This window comes from Python bivittatus, unplaced genomic scaffold (genome assembly GCF_059951505.1).
Source record: "Python bivittatus isolate LINGU-HERP-01145 unplaced genomic scaffold, Pbiv_v1 ctg000170_np1212, whole genome shotgun sequence".
Taxonomy (NCBI): domain Eukaryota; kingdom Metazoa; phylum Chordata; class Lepidosauria; order Squamata; family Pythonidae; genus Python; species Python bivittatus.
This window is the reverse complement of record NW_028277039.1, coordinates 703687-726778: the sequence shown is the minus strand read 5'-3', so window position 1 is coordinate 726778 and position 23092 is coordinate 703687. Positions and strand designations below refer to the sequence as shown.

At 42.1% G+C, this 23092-nt stretch overlaps 1 protein-coding gene across 11 annotated transcripts in view; it reads right to left on the bottom strand.

Moving 5' to 3' along the window:
• The window catches only part of HYDIN (HYDIN axonemal central pair apparatus protein), a 346241-nt gene that overhangs the window by 52326 nt on the left and 270823 nt on the right, over window positions 1-23092 (bottom strand). For all 11 annotated transcript variants that reach the window (XR_015795149.1, XM_088135435.1, XM_088135430.1 and 8 more), the window contains 12 exons: window positions 14508-14634; window positions 13844-14048; window positions 8810-9045; window positions 8300-8451; window positions 8021-8210; window positions 7435-7546; window positions 6980-7240; window positions 6717-6859; window positions 5872-6090; window positions 5138-5298; window positions 2351-2466; window positions 1597-1828 (listed from right to left, as the gene is read on the bottom strand). Coding sequence is in view for 10 of the 11 variants with exons in the window: in XM_088135435.1 (XP_087991561.1) it covers window positions 1597-1828; window positions 2351-2466; window positions 5138-5298; window positions 5872-6090; window positions 6717-6859; window positions 6980-7240; window positions 7435-7546; window positions 8021-8210; window positions 8300-8451; window positions 8810-9045; window positions 13844-14048; window positions 14508-14634 (2154 nt within the window). In the remaining variant the exon portion in view is untranslated. The remainder of the gene's footprint in view (window positions 1-1596; window positions 1829-2350; window positions 2467-5137; window positions 5299-5871; window positions 6091-6716; window positions 6860-6979; window positions 7241-7434; window positions 7547-8020; window positions 8211-8299; window positions 8452-8809; window positions 9046-13843; window positions 14049-14507; window positions 14635-23092) is intronic.

Here is a 23092-nt window from a genome sequence, read left to right as displayed (position 1 = left end):
TTTCAGTATAAAAATGCTGCAACCAAATGAAAACACAGCAAAGGATAGATATGAGAAAGATAACACAAACATTGACATTTAAAAAATTAAGTTCTATTTCAGTGGAGAGGTTTCTTATAAAGTCAAAAGGGAATTGAGGAAATTTGGTATGGCTAGGCTCTTGGGGAGGACTTCCCACCAAAATGTGCAGTGACAGAATGTTCTGGAATGTTTCTCTGCAGAGGCACAAAGGCAAGCATGTGATGTAACATTTTTTTTTTTCCAAAGTTGCAGCCAGTTTTGGGAAGTACTGAACTGAGCAAGGCCATCTTGGTCCTCCTGGAGGTGCTCTTGTCTTGTTCTCACACCTTGAAGAACCTATCAACAAATCTAACCCATAGATGTTTTTAAAAATATGCTGTCACTTTTACTGGAATGACAAGCATCTACAATGCTTGCTTGCTTGCTTTTTTATTTATTTATTCACTCAATCAATCAATGTCGATCAATCCTGCATTTCTTCTCCAGATTCAGTCCCCATGTGCTTTCCTGCCCAAAATCAGCTGCAACTTATCCTGAAGACATTTATTCAGCACACCTACCCATGTCGGGGACAACATGGAGGCTGTTGGCAGGAGGTCCCAGCTTGGAGCAGGAAAAGAGAGCTGTGCTTGATGCAGCTGTTAAGTCCCTGACTTGTGAAGCGTATTGTGCAAACCCAGCCATGATGTCTTGCTAAAGCTGTTAATTAAAGCTGTGAACCTAATATTGATTTATTTTAACACAGACTTCAACTTTCAAATCAGTAAAATATATTTTAATATGTAGATATAAAATCACTAGATCATATCAATATCCTTTCAATTTTTTGGTCAATTTTATCATGCTTGTAAACCCTCTCTTTAGTTACAACTTACTTTTTCTATATTTTTCTTGCTTTTTTTATAATTACATTTGTAAATTTAATAAATAATAATTTTAGAAATTAATTTTAAAAGATGTCATTTGGCCCATGGGTGGTTTGAAAATTTGGCAAAAAAGTTGGCAAAAAATTTCCTCCTATTCAGGTTTTTACTATATCTTATTTTAACTTCCATGGACTAGCCTTATAATTTCTGTGTTAACTTCTTCATCCCCACAGCAATCTTAAAGCTTAGAATCCATTAGATTGTCCTCCTGTAAGTCAGCCATGAAGCACACCCAACTTCCAATATTAAAAATTTGGCACAAAATATGCTAACTTGTAGAGCTGGACTGTGTCATCTGATCTCTCCATGAAACCAGGTTCACTGCAGTAACAAAAGGGTAAAAAATTCTGTCTGTACCACACAATGCCCAAAATATTGCTCCAGACAAAACAACTTTGGTTTAAAAGTAATAAAATAATGGTAATCCATATTCTCAAGTACTGATGGAACTTCAAATGTAGTGTGAGATGCTACCTTTTGCCCTTTGTGTCAGCTCTTGCTAATACATTCAGGGGAAACTCAACATTGTAGTAACAATAGTCTATGCGATGGGCAGAATTGTAGTATGAAAGCTGCAGCCTCCCAGCCGAGACTTAACCTGCTTTACTGTAAAACATGCTCACCATGGCTTGATGAGATGGTTTCTTACCTGCAGAGTAGACGACCCTCAAACTCTCCTACTTCCTGGGGAGAGAATTTCACTTGGAGGGACTGAGATTTCCCAGGAGGAACAGTCCCACTGCTGGGCTCCATGAAGAATGGAGGGCGGATGACCACCGGGAAGACGTAGGAAGATAAACTATCCAGCATGCTTCCGAGCTGGCTGAGTGGTCGGCTAGACTGTGCCTTGATGGAAGCAGTTGATGCTCCAGATGGGTCCCCTGGTTAAAGGAACACAGCATTTCTGCAAATCCTTTCTTCAGGCTGATATTCCATTTGCTTTTCACTTCCTAAGAGAACTTTTTCCAAAATAGTTCCCTCCAGAAATTCCTAGCCAGTACAATATTAGACTGAGGAAATCTGCTCTAATATGAATCATATATTAGAGACTCATCTACTGACATAAACATTTTCTAGGCTTCTGATACAAACTCACAGCAAACTACATCCTTTCCAGCTGATGTTCCAGACCTAGTTTCCACAGTTTGGGTTCCCTCCAGAAGTATTGATTTCCACTTCCAGAACATCCCGGCCAACAAAGTCATAGCTGGGAATTCTGGGAGCTGAAGTCCAATTGTGGGAAAGGCCATCCAGAGACTGTTGTAGGATACAAAGGATGGTAGCAGACAGTGCATAAACACAAAGCAGAAGATCTGCAGCAAAGTTCTTGAGATCCTTGCAGCAGATGAGTGTTAGGAAGGGAAGAGGAAAAGGAAAAGGAAAGGGGGCAGAGAAAGCTATACCTTCTGGGGTTGTGGACAAAGGTTCAGTAGCGAAGTTTACTGCCTTCCCACTTTCTTCCATGACTACTTTCCAGGAATACTCCAGTTGCACATTCCCTGTGTTGGACAGCTCCACCCTGAGAGTGCAATAGAGCAGGGAGGAAATAAAGGTTATGCTCAGAGCTGGGGTCCATTAGCAATTAGATACAAAGGAGGCCACTGTGAGGGCTGGAAGGATCAAAGTCAGATGCAAAGAAACAGAGACCAGGGAGACCCTTTACAAGAACGAGGCACCCCTCTCTCTGAGAAACAACCAGCTGCCAGTCCACCAGGGTGTGCAGGCAGCAAAAAGAGATGCAAGATTTAATTTTTGGAACTGATACTGTATATATATGGCTCGAGGTTTATAGTTGGCAGGGCTGGTTTTATGCTTTATTTATGACTTTCCTAGTATTGGTAATGAAAAAACAGCTTATTGAAGACTTGTCTCCTTGAAGCCTGGAAATCACTGAGTGGGTTGTTGATACTGTCAACACTGACTGGCGGCAGCAGCAGCAGCAATCCAGGTTTCCTGTAAATTTAGGTACTCCCATCTGAAGGAGTTTCTATCATGCAGAGCACAAAGGGAATGCATCTTCATAACATTCTTGGCAAATCTATTTAATCGTCAAGTAAAACGGTTCTGCAAGTTTGCACACATATCACACACCCCTTCCACAAACTCAATTTTCAGCTTTTAAAACATTAATGTGATTTCTTTAATTGGGCAACTTAATTGCAGCGCAGTTGCAGAGTCTTCATTTACCTGGAGGAATCATTCCCAAGGCCTATATAAACCAGTACTGTGTATGTACAATAGCTTGATAGGGACTATATTTGTGATGGAATGGAATTATGAAGGCCAGACTCAGGGAGAAAAACATTTTCTTTCATCTCCTGAGGTGCGAGGGAAAGATAAGAGGATGAGACTGGCCCCTCCCTGAGGAATTCACAATGTTGTGGAGCATCATATTCATACATTATGGAAATTAAATAATATGGTTTGAAGTCCATCTAATAAATTACATTTTCAAAAAAGGCAACACAAAGCTCTTAAAGGAAGCAAAACAGAGACTGGAGGAAGGTACCTGCCACTGATTAATTCAAGCTTCTCAAATCCAAGGGTTCTGCTACTTTTGGGTGGGTTACAGGTACTCCACGTGATCTTGGCTAGAAGGCTGAGAAGCATGTCACACTCATGTTCAGTTAGTTAAGTTGTAGACTAATTAGGAGATATAATTTTACCACAGCACCATAATTCATCTCACTTTTTCATGATTGTTGCTATTATTTTATGGTCATGATTACACTCTTTTTTATATCTGTTTTGAACTGTGACTATAAATAAGATTTTATTTGATTTGTTAATTAGATCAGATAAGGGCTATAGCCATACATTTGTATCATTGTTTATTTTCTCTGATTATTTAGCATTTTAAATTTTATTGTTATATTTTATCACAAACTCAATTTCAGTAAGAATAAAACTTTAATATATTTATCATTTTTAATCCATCATATAAGCAGTTGCACATTAATATACATCAAGTCTTAATTCTAGATAATTTATATTTATATTGTAGTTTTACATAGATTTTAATGATAGTGGTGCTTATCTTATTGTTTCACATTATTTTATGTTGGTTATGTTGACCATAATAGACTATGATTTTATTTGGTGGGTTACAATGGAACAATTACAGGGCAGCACCACTAAGCTGGACTGATTTATGGGAAATGCATTTTGGCTCCACATCTTTCGTACATGTATGTAGAGGGCATAGAGAACGGCCTTGAAAGACAGGAGGAAGAGCCACTACCAAGGCAACAATCAGACAAAAGGGGCTTCAGCCTGGGCCAAGAAACTAGTTTGAGAAAATGTCTCAGACAGGCCCCTCCCTAATTCACATTAAAATAAAGCGAGGGAGGGGGAAGCACATTCAGACTTGCAAGATTTGGTTACTATATATTCCAATAAAAGTAGTCTTGACTTGTATGGCCTTGGTTTCTTAGTCTGGTCTACCTTATGGGGCTGTCAGTATAATATCTTGTTATAAGAAGGCAATTTTGATTTTTGCCTGCCTGTCTGTCTGTCCTTTGAACACGAACCCCAGGAGAGTGGGGGGCCATTCCTATCTCTGGGGCATACCATTCCAGAGGGCAGGGGCAGCAAGGTATCTGAAGTAAGGGGCGGGAGAGAGAGGCACACATCTATTTCATTAGAGCTCCAGCAGATATTTCTTAAGTTTATGGCTGGTGGAAGTGGTGCAATTAAAATTCTTCAGGGCCATCCTCTCTGCCACCTGATGTACATTGTACACAGCACAATGTTTAGAGGTTGCTTATGTTCACAGTCAAGGTGGTGCCTTTACTTGTCTATTTAACTACTGGCTAACATTTCCCCCTGAATGGTTTGGCTTCTTTAATTTTATGGGACAGCTTTCATTTTATCTGGAAGAGCATGTTGACTGATAAATTGTGGATGGGTTCACAATCTACTCCTTAGCACCATATGCTTTGAATATGGCCCTCAAAAACCTATTCTACTGAAACTGGATCAATTTTAGGTAGCTTTTCTTCTGTCAGATTAGAGTTCTGCCATTTCTGAGAAAGACATTAAATATCATGTTGCTGCAATTAGTTTGTCAACAACTGATCAAATGGGCTTAATTCCATAGAAGATGTTGCACCTGCAACATGTCTTAGGTAGCTTATATTTTGGTGGCTGATTCTTGACCATAATATTTTATTTGATCTGATCTTACTCACTTGAACACCCTTGTTTGGAAGAGCAATGTATCTCTGAAATGCACGGCATCCACCTCCATTTTATATTGGGCAAAGTCAACGTTGGCACTCACTCGAAGGACCAGTTCCTGGCTACCCTCTTCCACAGTCACATGAGCAGGTTCTGGATCCGTCTCTATCACCTATACCAAAAGCAGAAGAGTCACCCACCCCAGAAAGTTTGCTGCCAATCTTCAAAACTGCAGGCACAGTTCTGTTACAGAAATCTCTAGTTTTGTGACAGCTCTAAGACAAGTGAGAAAATGAGTCTGGCCAGCAGCAATCACCAAGGATTGCAATCACTTAGTGAAAGCAGTCACTAAGTCCTACAAAGGCTCTGCTTTCAGTGTATGCTGCTGTTGCTGTAATGATGACAGCTGATTCAGGAGCAACAGCAAAGGAGGAGGAGGTAGAGCGGGGGGGGGGGTGTTCTTCTCTCCCTCCCTCCCTCCTTCCATGCTACAGCTCCTACTGAGGCCCTGCACTTAAGACTGCCACACCTGGGTTGCAAAAATCGGGATGGCTCTTAGAGATGGTAGTAAGAGACACAGAAACATCAGGATTTTTGCAGTAGCAGCCATGTCCTGAAGATACACTGAAGGCAAGGAGTGGGTGACAATGAGGTCCCTATAGTGCTGCCTTCCCAGCTTCTTTAAGCCACTGATGAACATCTACCAAAGCATGGTTGGAACAGTTCTTGGCTTCTTATTTCTTACCTTCTTTTTTGCTGGACGTGTACTTGTGATGCCCTTTGACACATCCACCCATTTGACAGTATGCAAGCGATCATCCCAATCTGGTACCTGGTCAGCAGGACACTGAAAGGCAATTTTGGACACCTTGCATCTGAGGAGCTGCTGTCTGAGGGTGATGGGCAGGCTGGATTTCAAAGTCAGAATTATGTTTTTAGTGCACCTTGCATGGAGATGGCCAACCTGTAGAGAAGAGTATTCAAACATTAGAGACTGACAAGATGTTGAGAATCAAGGAAAAATGGAAATAGACATACTTGACTCCTGGTGACTTCACAGACACATTCATCTATTTTTCTTGGAAACAGTCTGGAAGTGGTTTGCCCTTGCACTTCCAAAATACTTTCTTATCTAGAAAGAAGTACCATACGCTCTCAAGCTGTACTTGAAAAACAAATAATCCCTCTGCAAAAATAAAAAATTGCTGAGTGACATAACAGGAAACACATCAAATCAGGAATGGATGTATGGAACCGCAGCACCTCATTTGTGGCCTCCACCCCAAATGGATGGAACCAAAATGTTCTGATCTGTGTTCCAATAAAAGTAGTCAAAATAGGTGCCTGGACATCTTATATCTTAAAAACCTTGATTCCCCTCAGTTTTCCCTAAGTGGGGCTTAAGAGGCAACTTTCCCCCCTTCCCTAAATAGGCCCCAAATGTTGGACCACATGATGGCACTGATCACTCCCAGTACTTAAAGTGGAAAATCCCGATGTGGCAAGTGGAGCCTGTAAAAGTTATACATCCCATTTGGTTTGGGGGCACTTTGGCAGCTAAGGGCAATCGAAAGGAGGGGACAAGCTTACCTGTGGGGAGCACTGACATGAGCCCAAAGCAGGCCATTCAAATCTCATCACATCAGACTTGCTGTGATTTGTGACTGTGAACGCTGCTTGATACAGCTTCCCAATGTGGCAGTCTCCAAACTGGATATGTTCTATCCTCACAGCTGCAGAAAAAGAGCAAACATTCTGCACCCACTGCTTTGTCCTGCAAGCCTCTGGGAATGAGAAGGGCCTTTCACACACCTGCTTTCCACACATTCTGCAGTTTCTCCAGGTTCACTCACCCTCTCCTGTGTTCTCATCCAGTTGCCCCTCAAAGTTTTCTGTATCAGTCTCTGCCACCGGGCTATGAATATTGTCTAGTGTGACATTATCCTGGTAGCCTTCGCCAATAAGCTGGATGCTGGTTTCCTCATACTGGTTGTCCACGATAGAGAGGTGGATCAGCCCTTCAACCCGCTGGGCCAAGCTAGGCTGGAAAATCACATCAAACTCAGCTGACTCCCCGTTGTGCAGGACCAAGGAAGCTGTGTGTGGTTTTCGGACTATGATAAAGATGCAAAGGAAAGAGTAAGTATGAATGGTAAGCATGTGAAAATAATTCCCTTGTGCTATAGCATGGAGTTGCAGGTGCTAAAAGACAGCTGGTATTGCACTAACACACTGCCCCCATTCCCCCATTCCCAACCACCAGCCCACCAAGACCGAGCTCTTGCCAGACAAAAGATGCGGCCTTTACCTCCATCACTGGGTTCATTCTCCTCATTCTGAGAAGACACATAAATGCACTGAGTGGTGGGCCTGGGCTTCAGGGTGAAAGCACCACTGTCATCTGACATATCAAGGTACAACTGTGAAAAGGAACAATGCAAACATAAATACACCAGAATGAGTCCTAGGAGAATGGTATCTCACACTGCTGTGCAACAACTGCCAGGCATTCTCTCCATAGTTATTCAGCATCCAAAAGTTTTTAGGGCAGACATTGATTCTGAAAAAGCTTTCCACGGCTCTGATTTCAATCAGCATCCTGTGGGCTACATCAGGGATACTGGATTTCCCCAGGAGGCCCCCTCTCCTTTGTCTGCCCTGTCCTTCTGCCCACCCACCCCCATCTCAGCTGCACTTGTTTTCGGATCACTGGAAATATGGCAGCTCTCAAAGATGTGGAAGTTCGTGAGCAGCACAAATAACTGAGAGCAAGGGAAGGTGGCAGAGAGAACATTTTCTTTGCCACAATGCTGCTCTACAGATTTCCCACCTCGAGATACCCTTGCCAGTCTGCAATTACTTTTTGGGTATTTGTCGTCCCCACTGTTCACTACCTGGACTAACAGGCTGCCGCTGTTTTTAAGGACAAGGGGGAGTGCCTCCATGTGACCTAACAGGAGCTTCCTGAAGAGGAGGAGTGGGCTCCCCTTCTTATTGCGGAGAACAGGGCGCACAATGGTGATTCGAGGAAGGCTGCCATCTCCAGTGACTTCAAAGGATAGAGCTCTTGATTTGGCAACCACACTGAAAGCCAAGAAAAAGCATTGTTCTTATGTGCAGATCTAAGAAACAGCCCAAGGGTGTGCCCTCTCCACCAGCCATGTTGGAATTACCTGGGCACTGCATCAACTGAAGCCTCAAAAATACACTGGTAGGTTTGCATGGTCTGTGGTGAGAAGGTCAGAGTTGCAAAGGCATGTGAATGACTGGCGATGCACATGCGCACAGGGTGGAGCTCAAAGGTGTCGCTGATTCGGGCAGTGGACTGAGGAAACATCCATAGAGCAAGCAGAACTTCAGGAATCACCCCAGAGAAAGGGCGGAGGACCCCCCCCCCCCCCAGCCCTATTACAAGCTACGGAGATTGGCTGCAGCGTATTTCATGACTCAACCATTCACCTGCTGTAGAGTGAATGGGCAAACCTCATCCTATGCAACAGCCATGCAGAGTCAGCCTCTCTAGGCATCAATGGCTTCCAGAGCAACTAACCCATTAGCGAGACTGGAGGGTGAAAACGCTCGCTGAATTTCTACATTATTAACGTTCTTCTGTGCCTCCCATGAAATGGAACGGGACAATAATACAGCACAGGTGATGCAAGCACTCTCTGTCCTTCTCTTACCTTGGCAGAAATTAGCTTTGTGGTCATGACAACATCACAGGGGATTCGGCCAGTGTTGCAGATCTTGAAGCGAGCTGTTGCCTGGTGCCCAACCAGGACATTGTTAAAGAGAAACTTGTTCTCATCAGTCACAAACACACCTTCACAGCCTATGAACTTCAGCACTTGGCTAAGGCTGCCACTGTTACAGATCCGATGCTCCTCAAAAATGGTCCCAAGATTGTCAGTCACAAATCCTGGGAAACCAACAGTGAGAGCAACTCAGGGACTGTTTTCTCACCACATGCACAAGACCACAGGAACTAAATTAACCAATGTCAGCAATGATCGTGGCAGTTAATAGCTGCTCTCCAACCCCTTGTTTCTAACTTCAGTCATCTGCCTTCAAAGTGAGAATTGCACAGCTGGCTTTTGCACTGCTTTCAGGGCTGCCAGAGAGGAAATCTTCCCACACCCGAAGGGTCTGCGCTCAGAGGAGACAACTGAGACAAGAGCTATAGTGTCCTGCCGCACTGAGTGAATATCCTCCTCCTTACCGAGTGTGTGGGCTAGCCAGTAGTGGTGGCTGTACATTTGCACTACTATAGTGAACTGGAAGGCAGGCATTCCTGTGAAAGTTACTACATTCTGCTCAATTGCAGTTTTGATAAGGAAGTGCAGGGCTTCAACTTGGCTGTAATTGGGGATATCAGCTAACTATTCTCCTTGTACATTTTTTATGCTTGACAGTAATCCCTTCTTGATTTCGTTATTTTTAATCTTTATATTACATATTGCCTGGTTATACTTCATTTCATTGTTCTGTTGGTCTTGCATCCAAGTGCAATCCTGAACTTAGGAGGGGGCTGACAGACCACAAGCTCTGCTGGGGCCCACAGACACGGAGGGTCAGCGCAATCAAGAGGTTTAGCCAGACAGGATACGCTGAGAAAAACGGCAGTGTCCTAAGGCATGGAGTCAGGAAGGAGCCAAAGTCCAACTCCAGAACATCCTTTTAATTCCCATCCTTGTGGCCAAAGGCATTCCTGGAAATCAGTATGATGCCAGAGCCTTGCTGCATGCCAGCTTCCAGTTTAATTCTTTATTTTATTAAAGGGCTCTCTGAAAAAAGCCTGGTGGGACAGAGTTGTTTATCCTGAGCCAAAGCCCCTTGGATTTCCTCAGGGTTGAAGCTGAACCAACCTCCATGAGGCATCCTATTCCAAAGGGGTGCAGCTACTAATCCCTGCCTGCAGTTCACTTGGCATGAGGACCAGAGCTGCCAAGGTCAGAAGCAAATGGCTATGAATGACCATGAGCAAGGCCTTCCAATTCAGGAGAGGGCACAACTGGCAAAAGCACTCCTGCCACAGCTGCCACCTGTTGCTCAAACAGGAGCCACAAATCAAGGAGGACCCCCAAATTGTGCACTGGTTTTGTTTGGGTAGCGCAACCTTATCCAAAACAAGAGACAGACAACCCTAATGCACAGCCACTCAGTCTTGCTGGGGTTGAGCTGAAGCTTGTTCTTTCCCATTCAGCCCCCCACAGCCTCCAGACCCCGAGGCAGAATCTCCACTACATCACTTGGTCAGACATGGTTAGAGATGTAAAATTGTGTATCATCAGCATACTGATGACACTGGATCCCATGCTGACAGATGACCTCGTCCAGAGGCTTCACGTAGATGTTAAATAGGAGTGGGTAGAGAACAGAACCCTGAGGGACCCTACAAAAAGGGGGTCTTGGATCAGCTCTCCCCCTCATCAATACTGACTAGAACTGAACTTGAAGGAAGGAGACCCACCACAACACTGTGCTCCCCATTACCAATCCCCTGAGCCAGTCCAGAGCCATACTGGTGATACTGAAAGGAGAGCAAGCATGGGCACACCACCTCATCTCGCTCTTGCCAGAAGTCATCCACAAATGTGGTCAATGATCCCAATGAATCCCATACTCAGATCTGAAACTGATTGAAAGAGGTCCAGATGATCAGCTTCCTCCAAGGCTCTCTGAAGCTACAACACCAGCCCCTTCTCAACAACCTTCTCTAAAAGGGGAAGGTTGGAGACAGGATGAAAATGAGAAGACACATGAAACCATCAACAACATCTTCGAAAGAATAAAATTCAGCAGAGAGGAAGAAAACAACAACACGCTACCCTTCCTGGATATCCTCATCAGCAGAGGAAACAACAGCAAATTAGAAACCCAAGTTCATCGGAAGACACCCCACACCAATCAAGTACTCCATTACCAAAGCCACAACCCAACCTCCCACAAGAGGAGCTGTGTAAGAACATTGTTCAAGTGAGCAGAAATGCACTGCAGCAACCCAGAACAGCAGAAAAAGGAAAAAGACCACCTATACAACATCTTCCAACACAATGGAAACCCACACAACTTTATAAAAAAATGCCTGACCACTCAACCTACTACAACACAACCAACACAAGCTATGAAAAGGATAACACTGCCACACGTCAGAAACATCTCAGAAACTACCAACAGACTATTACAACCACATGGCATCTCCATAGCATACAAACCACCCAAAGCCCTTAAGCAAACCAAAAGGCCCAGTAGCCCAAGAAGAAAAAACAGGAGTCCTCTACAACATACAGCGTGAGGACTGTAACGGCCACTATGTAGGACAGACAGGCAGAAGGCTTGCAGAGTGCATCCATGGACACCAACTAGCAGTCAGAAGACACGATGAAAACTCCTTAAACTCAGAGAACCCCAAGGTTCTCTACAAACTACAGGATGAAAATTGTCCAGCAAGGTTGGGTCCAGCTATGGTTTCTGAAGGACAGGTCAGATCATTGCCTCTTTAAGTTCTGGTAGTACCACCCATCTCTCAAGGTTGAATTCACTGGCACCCTGAACCCAGCCACACGTTTTTTTCCAGGAGGCCTTGGCCAGCCAGCAAGGACATTTATCTAATATACAGGAGGCTGAGCTCACGGCCATGAGGATCCTGTCCAAGAGTAAAAGGATCAAGCTTATTCCAGATAAGAAAGCCAGACCATGTCTCCACCAACTCCATAGGACTGGTTACACAGCCAGCATCCAACTTAGAGTGAATCTGAGTTGAATTTTATCCAACAGATGCCTAGAATATTCCTCACAATGGACTCTGTGGGTATGACTCAGTGTCCATCCTACTAAGGAGGGACTGAGTGACTCTGAATCTCTGCCAGTCAGCTATTTGCAGACATGATAAGGGCCAAAAAATATGTATGTTTTGCTGCCCTTATCATCACAAGGTAGTCCTAAATAAAAGCTATACTCTATGTCTGGTCAGAGTCACTTTCCATTGTCCTCTTCATGTCTCTTCTGCCATTTCATCACTTGCAGCTTCTCTGTAAACCAAAAGAAGACCAGGCTCCATGGATAGGGAGAGGCCACATAGGCCTCATTCCAGGCAGCAACCAAAGCCTCAGTTGAACCGTGCACCAGACCTTCAGGAACAACCCAAAGCTCCCTTTGAAACCCACATGGGTCCATTCAGGTGCCTGAGGCAAACTGAATAAATAGGTACTACCTCCCTGTGGTCGTGAGCAGCACTATAGCATTCCAAAGCAATCAGAGAATGATCAGTCCATGGCAAGGGAGTGATGGTAGGCTCCCCAAAAACTAAACCATGATGTCGCCACTGCCACGAGACAAAAATGTGTGACCACCAATGTGTTTTGGGCCCTTGATAACCTGGGTCAGGTCCATGCTTACCATAGTGGCCATGAATTCCAGATTCCATGCCCAAGGAAGGCAGGTTGTGTCAGGGTATTACCCTGGAGTAAAGAATTTCTCAGTGAGAATATGGACTTGACAGAGCACAGCTTGACTGCGCTTGCAATCCCCGCAACCCGCCCAGAACACACACCTTTAGGGTGTGGCAGCATGACACAGCACAAACCACTGCATATAGCAAAGTGCACCATGGGTTATACTGTGGCTGGTGATAGGAGTTGTGGCTGGTGTTGAAGTTCTGGGAAGTAATTAGGGATTTTCAGGTTGGTGGTGTACATTCTGTATATATTGTACAGTAAACATCTGTGTGCAAGTTTCCTACATCGGACTATGGACTGTTTATTTTGTCTCACTCATGGAGTACCACTATGTGGAGTGTACGCTGCACACCCCGACAGGTTGAACTCCCGCAGGACCATAAGCCTGGGGAGCTCCACTGTTAACCCAGCCATGGAATCGAGAAGCTCAGGCAAAGATGTTATGCAGCAGGGAGACTGGTAGAACAGCAACTACCCAAATGATCCCTAGAGCCCAACTTCACAAACAGGGTCTCATGTCCAATAATATGTGGTGCAATGCCTTGGAAAGCCTCAAGAATCTCTTGGATGACAATAGCCCTTCCACCTCCCCTGCCCTGGGGTCTTGGTTGATGTCATACCCAAGACCCAGATGGGCATATTTCCGAGTGGGTAACACCCCGTTCTGTGCCCATTCAAGTCTTGGTGATACACACAAGATCAGCCTTCTCATCCACAATTAAATCACAGATGAGGGGAATTTCATTTCAAGCTGACCTGGCATTCAATAGCCACAGTCAAAAGCCTGGGCCTCTGAAGGTCTGATGACCAGGCACTGGGAAAGAGATCAGAGGACTGGAATGTGGAACTGATATACGATACCAAGACTGTGTTCTCCAAGTGCAGCCCATTCATGTCTCCTGCCACATCTCCATCTGCCCATAACTACCGTAATATTCATGCCGGTCTCCAACACCCCCCTCCCAGTGGTCAGGTCTCCCCCTGAACCCCAGGCAGCTGTTCCCCAGGTCAAAGTGCTAATGCCCTCATCAGAAACCTTTTCGGAAATCTTTGCCAACCTGTTGCTAATCTCCCAAAAATGACTCTGACCTTCCTTTTCCCCACCCCTTTTCTAAACCAGGCCTTCATTTGAGGGACAATTATATTTTTAATACCTCAGCTTGCTTTTCAGGAAAAATGAAATCTGATTCCCTGGCCTGGTGCCTAGAGCATGTACCCCCAGGCAGTGTGGGCAAGAAGCAAGAGAGAAGGTCTGCCTACCTGGAATGCAGGACTCTGCAACGAGCATGTAGAGAATGCCTCCGGGATTGTCTTCAGGGTCTCGGTCTGTGACCTCAATGATCAGGTATTCTTCAGACTTCCCAACAGGGTCAGCAAAGCAATCCACAGTGATGACCTGATGGCCTCCTGCAGCAATGTTTCCATAGCCCGGATACACAGTGAACATACCAAGAGAGAAGCGAGCCTGTGGAGAGAGTGGGGACTGCTTTCCATCAAACTGCTGCTGGCTGACACCAGCTGTTCTACATCAAGATGTCCACCGAGGAGTCCTGGAGATTCAGCCAGTGGCAACTGCTTCCTGAGGACCAGTGGCAATAGAGGAAAGTAGCATTGGGTAAAGTCTTCCCAGAACATTATTCTCAGCTCAGAGGGAAGCACCCTAAGTCTGGTGCTAATGCTGGGGACTCATATTCCTGTGCACTTACCCAATGGAGCCATACCTCTTCATCATATGTCCCTGGTCCCATTTCCCTAAGACATATTCCAGGGCTTGAGGTACTGAAGCAGCATGTAGAAAAACTGGATGGGAGAATGCTGACACGAAGCCAGTCAAAGGAAATCACCCGTTTTCCCAAACTGAAGTATGAATCTTGCAAACAGGGGTGGGAGAAGAGCAAAATGGAGGAAGAAGTCTCTTGCCTACCTGACCCACGAGGTTCATGTCTCTTTGCAAGGATTCAGCATGCTTGCTTTGCCTGCCTGTGCCTGGAAAAGCATTCTGCCGGCTGAGGTCTGTGTCACGGGAACGGGAAGTTTTGATATGAGAGTTTCTGAAAGAGGAAGCATAACAAAACATATGGAATCCTATCTGCAGTCTCAGAGCACAGGCAGTGGAGGCTCCACCAAAGAGGCCAGGAGCACAATCAGTCACATATTTTATGGGCGCTCAGGGACACACCCATACGCACCCTTCACAGGGCCATAATACGCCTCCCCCAAAGGAATTAAAAGAGAGAGAGTGGAGGAGGGCTCTTTGTGGAGGATCTTAGCTCTTCCAGGGCTGTGCTTCTACCCTGAGCTATGGGAGCTGAGCTGGTTCTCACAACATTTGATGTATTTTCCGGATTTGTACCTTTCCTTACTTTGAAGTGTCAGTTCCTTTCTCAAGGAAATAAAGACTGTCCATGCAAACATATTTACATGTCTAATATTTGAGGTAGAGACAAAAAAGACCAGACAGGCTGTGTGGGCTACAACTCCCTACCTCATTCCCCAGAGTTGCTCTTGGTAGAACAGTAAATGAGAAAAGTTAAACAGAGGGGGTGGCAACATGTTGACAAGATGACCAGCAATCCCATCCTAGAGCACCTCTGAGGTCATCCAAACCCACTGTCCTGATTAGACATGTTCATTCATTCATTCATTCATTCATTCATTCATTCATTCATTCATTCATTCATTCATTTAACTTGTCCCTGCCCATCTCCCCCCAATGGGGGACTCTGGGCGGCTTACAACATATTAAAACAATAAATAAATATAGAGTTAAAATTTAAAGAGGACACATTTACAAAGAATAAAAGGAAAAGGAAAAATCCAAGAGGCCGATGGAAGCAACACCAGGCCGCGAGGGGGCTAGCCAACCCCATATCTGATGACCTCCCTCCCCACCCCAGGCCAGATGGCAAATTCCTGGTTGAAATAGAAGATGGAACAAAGGGAGAAGGCTGCTGAATAAAATGATAAAATATAGCCTAGATGATAGTCAGTTACATGGATTAACAATAGTAGTATATGTGAAAGGATCTGGGTGTCCTTGCTGATCACAAGTTAAAAACAAGCCACCAGTGAGATGCAGATACTAAAAAGGCAAATGTTATACTGGGATGCAGAAATTGGACCACAGAATCCAGAATCCACTCTACTCTGCAGTGATCAGACCCCATTTGCAGTATTGTGCCCAGTTCTGGACACCACCATTCAAAAAGAACAGCGACAAATTAGAGGAAGTTCAGAGAAAGTCTACAAGATGTGAAGAGTATGGATACAAAATGATTTTGGAATGCTTAGCCTATAGAAAACACAGCAGTCTTCACAGGACTGTCACACAGAAGAACAAGCAAACTTATTCTTTGTTGTCCCAGAACTGATGAGTTAAAACTACAGGTAGTTCTCAGGTTACGAAGGCAATTGGGACCGGAATTTCCATCGCTAAGTGATATGATTATAAAGAGTGATGTCACGTGACCACATCGCTTAGCAACAGAAATCCCGTAGTCCTGGTTGCTGATGTAACCCCAGGACCACACAGGTTGTTAAATGGGAAGAGGCGGGAGTCCCAGGCAAGCAGGCCAGCAGGTGCACGGGTGTGTGTGGGGTGCCACAAGTAGGCACTAGGGAATGCAGGCAGGCAGGTGAAAAAGCAGTGGGATTGGGAGCAACGTACAACTTCCTGGCAGCTTCCCCATTGACTTTGCTTGTGGGAAGCTGGCAGGGAATGTCAGAAATCTCAATCAAATGACTGGCTCACTGCAACAGCCTCAATTTTGTGGACTGGTTGTAAGTCCCCCTTGTTCAGCGCTGTCATGACTTTGAACAGTTGCTGAACGAGTGGTTGTAACTTGAGGATTACCTGTATAAGTAAGAAGCTTCAGGGTAGACATTAGGAGGGGCTTCCTCATGTACAAGCTGTCAGGCAGTGGAACAGGCTACCATGTAACTGCCTCATGATGTGGGAAGTTCCCCTTTGCTGGAGGTCTTCAGAGGCCATCTGTCAGAGATGCTCTAATAGATCCACTCTACTTTGGGATGGCGCTCTGAGTGCACATCTCTCAACTGTCTCCTGACTAAAGTGTTTTCAAACTTCTGAATTATCAGACTCTGTGGACAAAGACTTAGCTCACTGGGTAAATAAAACTTTTCATTACATATCTTGTTTTTAATGAGCTATTGGGATGGCAATTAGACTCAAACAATCAATAGCCATCTTAATTCCAATTGCGTTGCTATCTGCTGAGCCAGGAAAAATGGCAGAGGAGGATTTTTCCACTAATTTGCTAAAAGCGATCCTGGATCAGGTACAAGTTCTGAAGCCGATTCAACATGATTTGGCAGAGCTTAAAAATTATATAAAGCAGATGCAAGACAAATTGGCTTGCTATGAAGATTGGTTCGCTGTCCACGGGGCTATTACTCAAACTAGTTACAATATTTTGGATAAACAAATTTCTTACTTAGAGTCACAGTTGTGCAGGAAAAATTTACATATGACTGGCATTGTAAACCCTCTAAGTCAATCAAACCAGGCTGAATTTATGGAGGATTTTTTCAGAAAGCTCCTCTCTTTGAGAATGGACTTTCCAGTTGAGACTGGACGCCATAAAAATTTCTTTAATGAGATGGAAGACTGAAACTAGTTCCAATATCATTATTGTGCAATTCCTTTGTGTTACTACAAGAGATGAGATTTTAGGTATGTTTCGCCAGGAATCAATAAAGTCTCTGTTGAAGGGGGGTTCTAGCAAAAATAAGATATCAACTGATCCTTATTTTACTAAAGAAGTCTCTGAAAAGGGAAGGCTTTTTATAAAAGCAAGAAGTTTTACAAGATCAGCACAACTTCATATTACATGCGCTTTCCAGCTACATTCTGCATTAGTTACCAAGACCAGAGTCACAGATCTGATAATCCTTTGTATGCAGAGGCTTTTATTTTATCCTTGAAATCTGCTGATGGACAAGCTTGACTGTATCCCATTCCATGAAATCTATTGTGGGAGAAATTTGAATTTGCCTAGGGATGCCTTGCAAAAGCCTCACATTAAAAGGCTCGACTTTTTAATTTTTTCCCCTTTTTCTGTACTCCTTTTTGTTATGGTTAACTTTAAGATAAAGAGTCTGGGCATATTGCCAACTTTAGTGTTTATCTCTAGATACAACGTATTTGCCTGAGTAATGAGTTTGAAACTGTTCTATATATTTCATCTATAACAAGAGAGATAAACCATAGTGCTGTCTCATTGGGAAGCCATGTATTTCTTTATTTTCTTTATCTGTTTAGGGTTTAGGTGTTATTTTTGTGCACATAATCACTTTTTTTTTTAAGTATATTTACTACATGAGAAATAGATTCTCTATATATGTAATTGAATGGTATTTAAGTGCTAATTTGAGTTTTTATGGAGGTTCTACGTCTGTAAGCAATACTAGAAAATATGATAAACATTTAAACACAGAAAAGTTCATTACTAAATACTGGTTAAAAGGTACAGGTCATAAAATGAATTGGTACTGGGAGACCATGGATAAGTGGGCCTAAATAAAATTAATAGATGAAATTAGTTTTAATCTAAAAGGGAGAATCTAAGAAACGAAATGTAATCTTAGCCTATTTATAATCGTTAAGGGTAGACATCACTTTTTTATAGGAGACTAATTTAATGGAATAGTATAAATCTTTATTAATGAAGGTTTGGGTGGGACAGATTTACCTCACAGATACTTCAACGAAAGTTAAAGGCATGGCCATTTTGGTTCAAAAAGGATTTTTAATTGATGTACAACAGGTTACAGGTAGCCCTCACTTAATGGCCATTCATTTAGCGACCATCCAAAGTTACGACAGCACTGGAAAAAGTACTGATGACCAGTCCTCGTACTTATGACTGTTGCAGCACCTCCACAGTCACGTGATCGCAATCCAGGCACTTGGCAACCAGCTTGCACTAACAACAGTTGCAGCATCCTGGGGCCACGTGATCGCCATTTGCGACCTTCCCAGCCAGCAAGCAAAATCAATGGGGAACTGTGTGATTCACTTAATGACTACAGTGATTCGCTTAATGACTGCTGCAAAAAAGGTCGTAAAATTGGGTGTGCTCACATGATGCTTCACTTAATGACCGCACTGTTTAACAATGAATTTTCTGGTCCCTATTGTGGTCGTTAAGCGAGGACTATCTGTATTACTGATGTAAATGAGTGGTATTTAATTTTATGCGCTAAAATAGAAGGGACTGTAATAGCTATGGTTAATGTTTATGGATCTAATTTAGATTCTCCTATTATGTTTTATGAATGTTTTCAACATTTCAATGAGTGTATTTATGATAAAGTGATAATAGGAGGAGATTTTAACGAAATATTGGATCCTGAACTTGATAGAATTACACTGGTACAAAAAAAAAAACCCAATCATTAGTGAGGGAAACAAGACTTATATGGAGAATTGAATTTAATAGACCTCTGGCATTTGATGTATCTAACTAAAAGAGAATACACATTTTATTCAAATGTGCACCAGAATTTTTTTAGGCTTGATTATTTTTAACATCACTGACTTTATATCATCAAATTCAAGAATGTAACATTGATGTTTGTTATGTTTCAGACCACAGAGCAATTATTTTGAAATGTGTGTTTCAGAAACTGGTCAAGGTATCGAGAAATTGGTATTTCAATGTCTCCTTAATGAATGATAAAGAATTCATACAACAAATGTGGGTAGAGATTTTACAATACTTTGATTTGAACTCAGAAACATCAGGTGCTCGAATTTTTGAATGGGAAGCATATAAATCATATATCCAAGGTCGAATTATTGCTTATGCATCATATAAAAATAAGATTAAAAATAAAAGGGGAAACAATTTGACAGAACAGCTGAAACATTTATCGGCTCAGATTGTTAGATGCCCATCTACTACTCTGTATAGAGAAATACAGAAAGAAATATGAACTAACGTAACAGCAGACAGAATTCATGCTACATGTTCATGACAGAGACATTGGGAGAACGGTGAAAGACCCGGCAAGATTTTGGCTAATTGCTTAAAGCAAAAGAAAGATATGGTAATGATTCCAATTCTTACAGGTGAAAGAGTTAAAATATATAAAACTTCAATGGATATAAATTGTCAATTCTTTAAATTCTATTCAGAATTATATAGCAAACCAGAGAATGTATTGAATGAAGATACAGAGGCCTTTCTAAATAAAATTAACCTACCTTATTTAGATTATACACAAAAACAATTTTTATTTGCTCCACTATCTGAGGTAGTACCTCAGATATGCAGATGATACCACCCTAATGGCAGAAAGCAAAGAAGAACTAAAGAGCCTCTTGATGAGGGTGAAAGAGGAGAGTGTGAAAGCTGGCTTGAAACTCAACATTAAAAAAACTAAAATCATGGCATCTGGACCCATCAATTCCTGGCAAATAGAAGGAGTAGAAATGGAAGCAGTAACAGACTTCATTTATTTGGGCTCCAAGATCACCGCAGATGGAGACTGCACCCATGAAATTAAAAGACGCTTGCTCCTTGGGAGGAAAGCTATGGCAAACCTAGACAGCATATTAAAAAGCAGAGACGTCACCTTGGCGACAAAGATCCGCATAGTCAAAGCTATGGTTTTTCCAGTAGTAATGTATGGCTGTGAATGCTGGACCATAAAGAAGGCTGAGCACCGAAGAATTGATGCCTCTGAACTGTGGTGCTGGAGAAGACTCTTTAAGAGTCCCCTGGACTGCTAGGAGGTCAAACCAGTCAATCTTAAAGGAAATCAACCCTGACTGCTCAGTGGAAGGATTGATAATGATGTTCAAGCTCAGATACTTTGGTCACCTAATGCGAAGAGAGGACTCTTTGGAAAAGACCCTGATGCTGGGAAAGATTGAAGGCAAAAGGAGAAAAGGACGGCAGAGATGGTTAGATAGCATCCCTGAAGCAATGAGCATGAAACTGAGGAAACTCAGGGAGGCAGTGAAGGACAGGAAGGCCTGGCGTGATGTGGTTCATGGGGTCACGAAGAGTCAGACACGACTTAACAACAATCTGAGGTAGAGATTAAACAAATAATTTTAAAAATAGCAGGTGGTAAAACACCAGGATTGGATGGATTCCCTATAAAGTGGTATAAAACATTTATAGATCTTTTGGCACCAAAACTTTGTCAATTGTATGATGAGATATTTGATAAGGGAATTTTATCAGTGGCATTTAACCAGGCTTATATTACAGTTATACCAGAAGCAGGTAAAGATCATACTCAGTGTGCTAATTATCATCCAATCTCATTGATCATTGTTGATACAAAGAACTTAGCAGTGTTAGCAAATAGATTACAGCAAGTGATATTGTTTGTTATTAAGAATGATCAAATAGGGTTTATAAAAACTAGGCAAGCAGCAGGTAACATTAGATTAGTTATAGATTTAACTGACTTGAAGAAAAACAAAGATCAGTTTGTAATTTTATCATTAGATGTTGAAAAAGCCTTTGACAAAATATATAAACAGTACATGTTTGCCGTAATAAACAGGTTTGGATTTTCTTTGGAATTCATAAAATGGATTAGGGTATTATATGAGTTGCCCATGTCTCATATAAAGTAAAGACTAATGGCACGTTCTCTGCTACTGTTTAAAGGAACTAGACAAGGATGCCCACTTTCACCCTTGCTTATTAATATCTGTGTGGAACCCTTGACTTGTGCTAATAGACAATATAGGGAGATCTATGGAGCACTGCATAATTCAGGTGAATATAAATTGGTTTTATTTGCAGTTGACATTCTTTTATTTCTAAACCTCATACTACTATTCCAGCGTTGATGCAAATAATAATACATGCCTTTAGTAAAATAGCAGGATACTCTATTTACTGGTCCACATTGGAATTGATGCCGATAGGTAAAAATTTGGTTACCATCCATTTAAGGAATATCAATTCCGTATTTATACAAAATCCATTAAGTATCTAGGTATGTGCATACTAAAAGATATCTCAGTAACATGTAATATAAATAAAATATAGAGAGAGGTTTCTTCAGATATCAATAGATGGGAGAGATTAAACCTTACCCTTTGGGGAAAGGTGAACACTCTCAAAATGAATATTATTCCCAGATTAATTTATATTTTGAGAGCAATCCCAGTTCATATATCTGGAAAATATTGTCAGAAAATAATTTCTTTGTTTAGAAAATTTCTATAGGATTTTTCGATTCTTAGAATATCTACAGAAAATGCAATTACCAATTAATGAAGGAGGATTCGGCTTTCCGAATCTGGAGCTACATCATCGTGCTTATCTACTGTCGAGTATTAAATACTGGAAACCAACAATTGGTGTTAATTTTCCAATTTGGGCAACTTTGGAATTGCTACATATGTACTACCTTTGGTTGGATGGACAGTATTAGGATCAAAATACACTAAAACTCTAGTATCGCTGGAAACAATTGTGTCAGTTAGAAAGTTATGGAATGTAATGTCTAATAAAAGGAGATTTGACCCCTTTTCCCATGCTAAATTGACTTTATGGGGAAACCCAGCCTTAAAAATTGGGGAAAAGTTGGTGAAAAGGAAAAATTGGACGGAAGTGGGGATACTGACTTTGGACCAACTGATAGATGATGATGATGAATTTTTAACATACGCTATGTTAAGAGATAAATATCATATTGTTGTAGCCCAATGACAATATCTATAGCTACAACATTTATTAACCACTTTGTTTGGACCAGCAGCATTTTCAGCTCTGGAGACACCCGAGATAAATATATGGTCCCATTCACTCAGTGGATGGAAGGCCTGATTGCACTTGCCACTTATGAGCAGATTGCCTACAGATGTAGGCTTTTTATGGACAAATATAATGAAATATGGGACTCATTTATACAAAATACAGCAGGTTAAGGAACAATGGTAGTTATATAAATGTATTAGAGACACATGTGAATAATCTTTACATTAGATAAGCAGATACAGAACTGTAGCTGTCATGATATAGTACAATTTGTTTTTTTTCTTTTTTCACTTTTTTATAAAAGCACTTTTAAAGTGTTGTTGTTGTTGTTTTGAGAATGTATGTATCTGCATTACAATGATCTTTGTGTTCTATTTTTTTCTTTTTCTTTATTTGTATTATTTTAAAAGCAATAAAAAATAAATTAAAAAAAAAAGAGGTGCTCTAGTAGATCCTACATTAAGCAGGGAGCTGGATGAGCTGACCACTAGGGTCTCTCCCAACTGTGTGATTCTATGAGAAGGCTTCTCAACAGGCAGCTGTTAAGTGACGAACAGGAGTCTTTTGCTTCTGAAAGTCATTCAAGGGGATGTGCCAGAAAACAATGGCAGGTAGGGCAAACATTCCAGTTTTGATTCATTTCATTTCCATCTACACTTAATTAAAGCTAAAGCTAGATTTTATATATCCTTCTTCAGTCATAATTATTTCCCTTTCTGCTACATTAAAATTTATAAATGAGTAACGACTTTTGGAA